At 42.0% G+C, this 2,316-nt stretch overlaps 1 protein-coding gene across 1 annotated transcript; it reads right to left on the bottom strand.

Annotated features, from left to right (window-relative positions):
- Nucleotides 1-946: 946 nt before the first annotated feature.
- LOC131925643 (olfactory receptor 10J1-like) lies at nucleotides 947-1,879 on the bottom strand. The gene has a single exon (XM_059281020.1). It carries the CDS (start codon nucleotides 1,877-1,879, stop codon nucleotides 947-949), a length of 933 nt encoding a protein of 310 aa, XP_059137003.1.
- Nucleotides 1,880-2,316: the final 437 nt, after the last annotated feature.

The raw sequence follows: 2,316 nt of genomic DNA, 5'->3' as shown, positions 1-2,316 counted from the left end.
CCTCACCATGGCATCTCACACTTTGACTCAACTCTCAGGAAGTTCTCAGAAGATTTATTCCTAACCTTTCCTTCTTCGCCAATTTCAGAGAATTCTTAGCGATCATCTCCCTCAAGAGCCCCCTCTTCCTTTCTGAGACTTAAAACAATTATTTTTCTATGAAGGATGCTTTATTATTAGCCCCCCAAACCCCTCTCCACCATCTGACTTCTCATCAATAAGAAGCAAAGAATAGACCAGGTCACTTGCATTCAGATGAAATGGCCAGACTCCCATGGCTATCCTATGTTGATTAGAAAGGTTTTCCATTTAACGTTTCCTTTCTTTTTCATGGCCTTTCCTTAGCTCCCCTTCACTAGGAGTTCTACCTATGGCAGATAGGAAATGTGGCGTTCCTTTGGAGGTCCATGTGTAGCTGCTTGAAGATAGTTTGTCTGGAAAGTTTTATCGCGTTCCAAATTCATTTCTTAAGAGATCTCTTTAGTTTTGCATTGCTTATCTTATTAAAACACAAGGCAGTTAGATGGCTGTACATATCCTTCCTACTCACCACTTGCTCAAGCATCTAATTTATATTAAGAGAATATTCCATTGAGTAATGTTTAATGTGTGGTTTATAATTCAACAAGAAATAGATTGGTCCTTTAAATTTAAGCTCGGAAATGAACATAAGATCATACTTTGACCTTGTAATTATCTTCTGGAGTAGGGCCAATGGCTGTCTGTGCACAGGTCTTGCAAGTGACCTGTGTTTTTATTATGTTAACAAAGAGGTTGAGGAAATGAAACACAATTATTAAAGGCTGGCTCCCGGCTCCACTTTTGCCCTCTCCCTGGCCCTGGCTATGACATATGAGACTTCTAATCACATGGAAACCTGGCTTTATAACTTTACCTATCAGGTTCTATATAAAAAAGATGAAATTATTTGCTCATAAATTAGCAACTATGATAGGGATTTCCTACCCAAAACTTTCCGTAGAGCATCCTGGACTTCTTTGTTTCTCAGACTATACACAACAGGGTTTAGTAGAGGTGTTATAACAGTGTAAGTCACTGAGATCAGCTGGTCCTGGTCTCTGGTGTTCTCTGACTTGGGCTTGAAGTAGGCAATGGAGGCACAACCATAGTGGATCACTACCACAGTGAGGTGGGAGGCACAGGTAGCAAAAGTTTTCTTCCGGCCTTCAGCTGAGGCAATCTTGAGAATGGTGGAAATAATGAGGACATAGGAGATGAATAGGAAAGTGGCAGGTGCTGTGATGGCCAGGAGACTGATAACTAATGTCAAGATGTCATTGATGACTGGCACTGCACAGGCCAGATTCAAAACAGGTCGGACATCACAGAAGAAATGTTCAATCAGTGAGTGGCAAAAGGGCAGCCTGAAAATGGACACTGCCTGAACTAGTGAAAGAAAGAACCCTGTGGCACAGACTGAAGATGCCAGAATGACACACACCCTCCAATTCATGACAATGCTATAACGAAGTGGGTTGCAGATGGCCACATAGCGATCATAACCCATGACTGCTAGCAGGAGACAGTTGGTGATTGCAAATCCAAGGAAGAAAAAGAGCTGTGTCCCACATCCCTCCAGGGAGATGGTTTGGCTCAGACCCACAAGACTAGCAAGCATTCGTGGGATGATGACCAGGGAATAGAAGGTCTCTGAAGTGGAGAGAACACTTAAGAAGAAATACATGGGGGTGTGAAGGTGGTGGTCAATACGGATAATGGTCACAATGATGACATTGCCAGCCAGAGTCAGGATGTATAGGGCAAGGAAGACAACAAATAGTGTGAGTTGGTATTCTTGGAAATTGGAGAAACCTTGGAAAATAAACTCTCTTACCCCTGTGCAGTTGGCTCTCTTCATTGAGGAGCTCAGATCTGAAAGATAAAGAGAAGGTTAACACAATGTCTTCGTGCCAGAGATGACCCTGAGTATATTGCAGAGCAAAGATTCTATACAGCTGAGTCAGTTTAAAACTCCATGGATGGAGCTGTAAGGAATTTCAGTCCATAAATCCCTTGTCTCCCAAGATTCATGCCATAAGTTCAATCACTAGAACTTACATTTTTAAAATACACAAATACGAGGAAGGTATTGTGGGATAAGCTTGTCATCCTAGCACTGGGGAGGTGGAGACAAGCAGAGCCTTTGGCTTCACTGGCTTGTCACCCTGGAATCAATGAATTCCAGGCAAATAAATACTCTGACTTCAAAAATTAAAAAAAAAAGTCTAAGTTGATGACATCTAAACAATAATAGCTGTGGCTAGCTTCTGGATTCCATGCCTGCATAAACATATG

Source organism: Peromyscus eremicus, chromosome 15 (genome assembly GCF_949786415.1).
Source record: "Peromyscus eremicus chromosome 15, PerEre_H2_v1, whole genome shotgun sequence".
In the NCBI taxonomy this organism is placed as follows: domain Eukaryota; kingdom Metazoa; phylum Chordata; class Mammalia; order Rodentia; family Cricetidae; genus Peromyscus; species Peromyscus eremicus.
Note: the sequence above shows the minus strand (reverse complement) of the source record. Positions and strands in the feature narration are given on the sequence as shown.

Excerpts from the sequence above, each read along its gene's own strand:
- LOC131925643 (XM_059281020.1), bottom strand. The coding sequence starts at position 1,879 with ATGAAGAGAGCCAACTGCACAGGGGTAAGAGAGTTTATTTTCCAAGGT.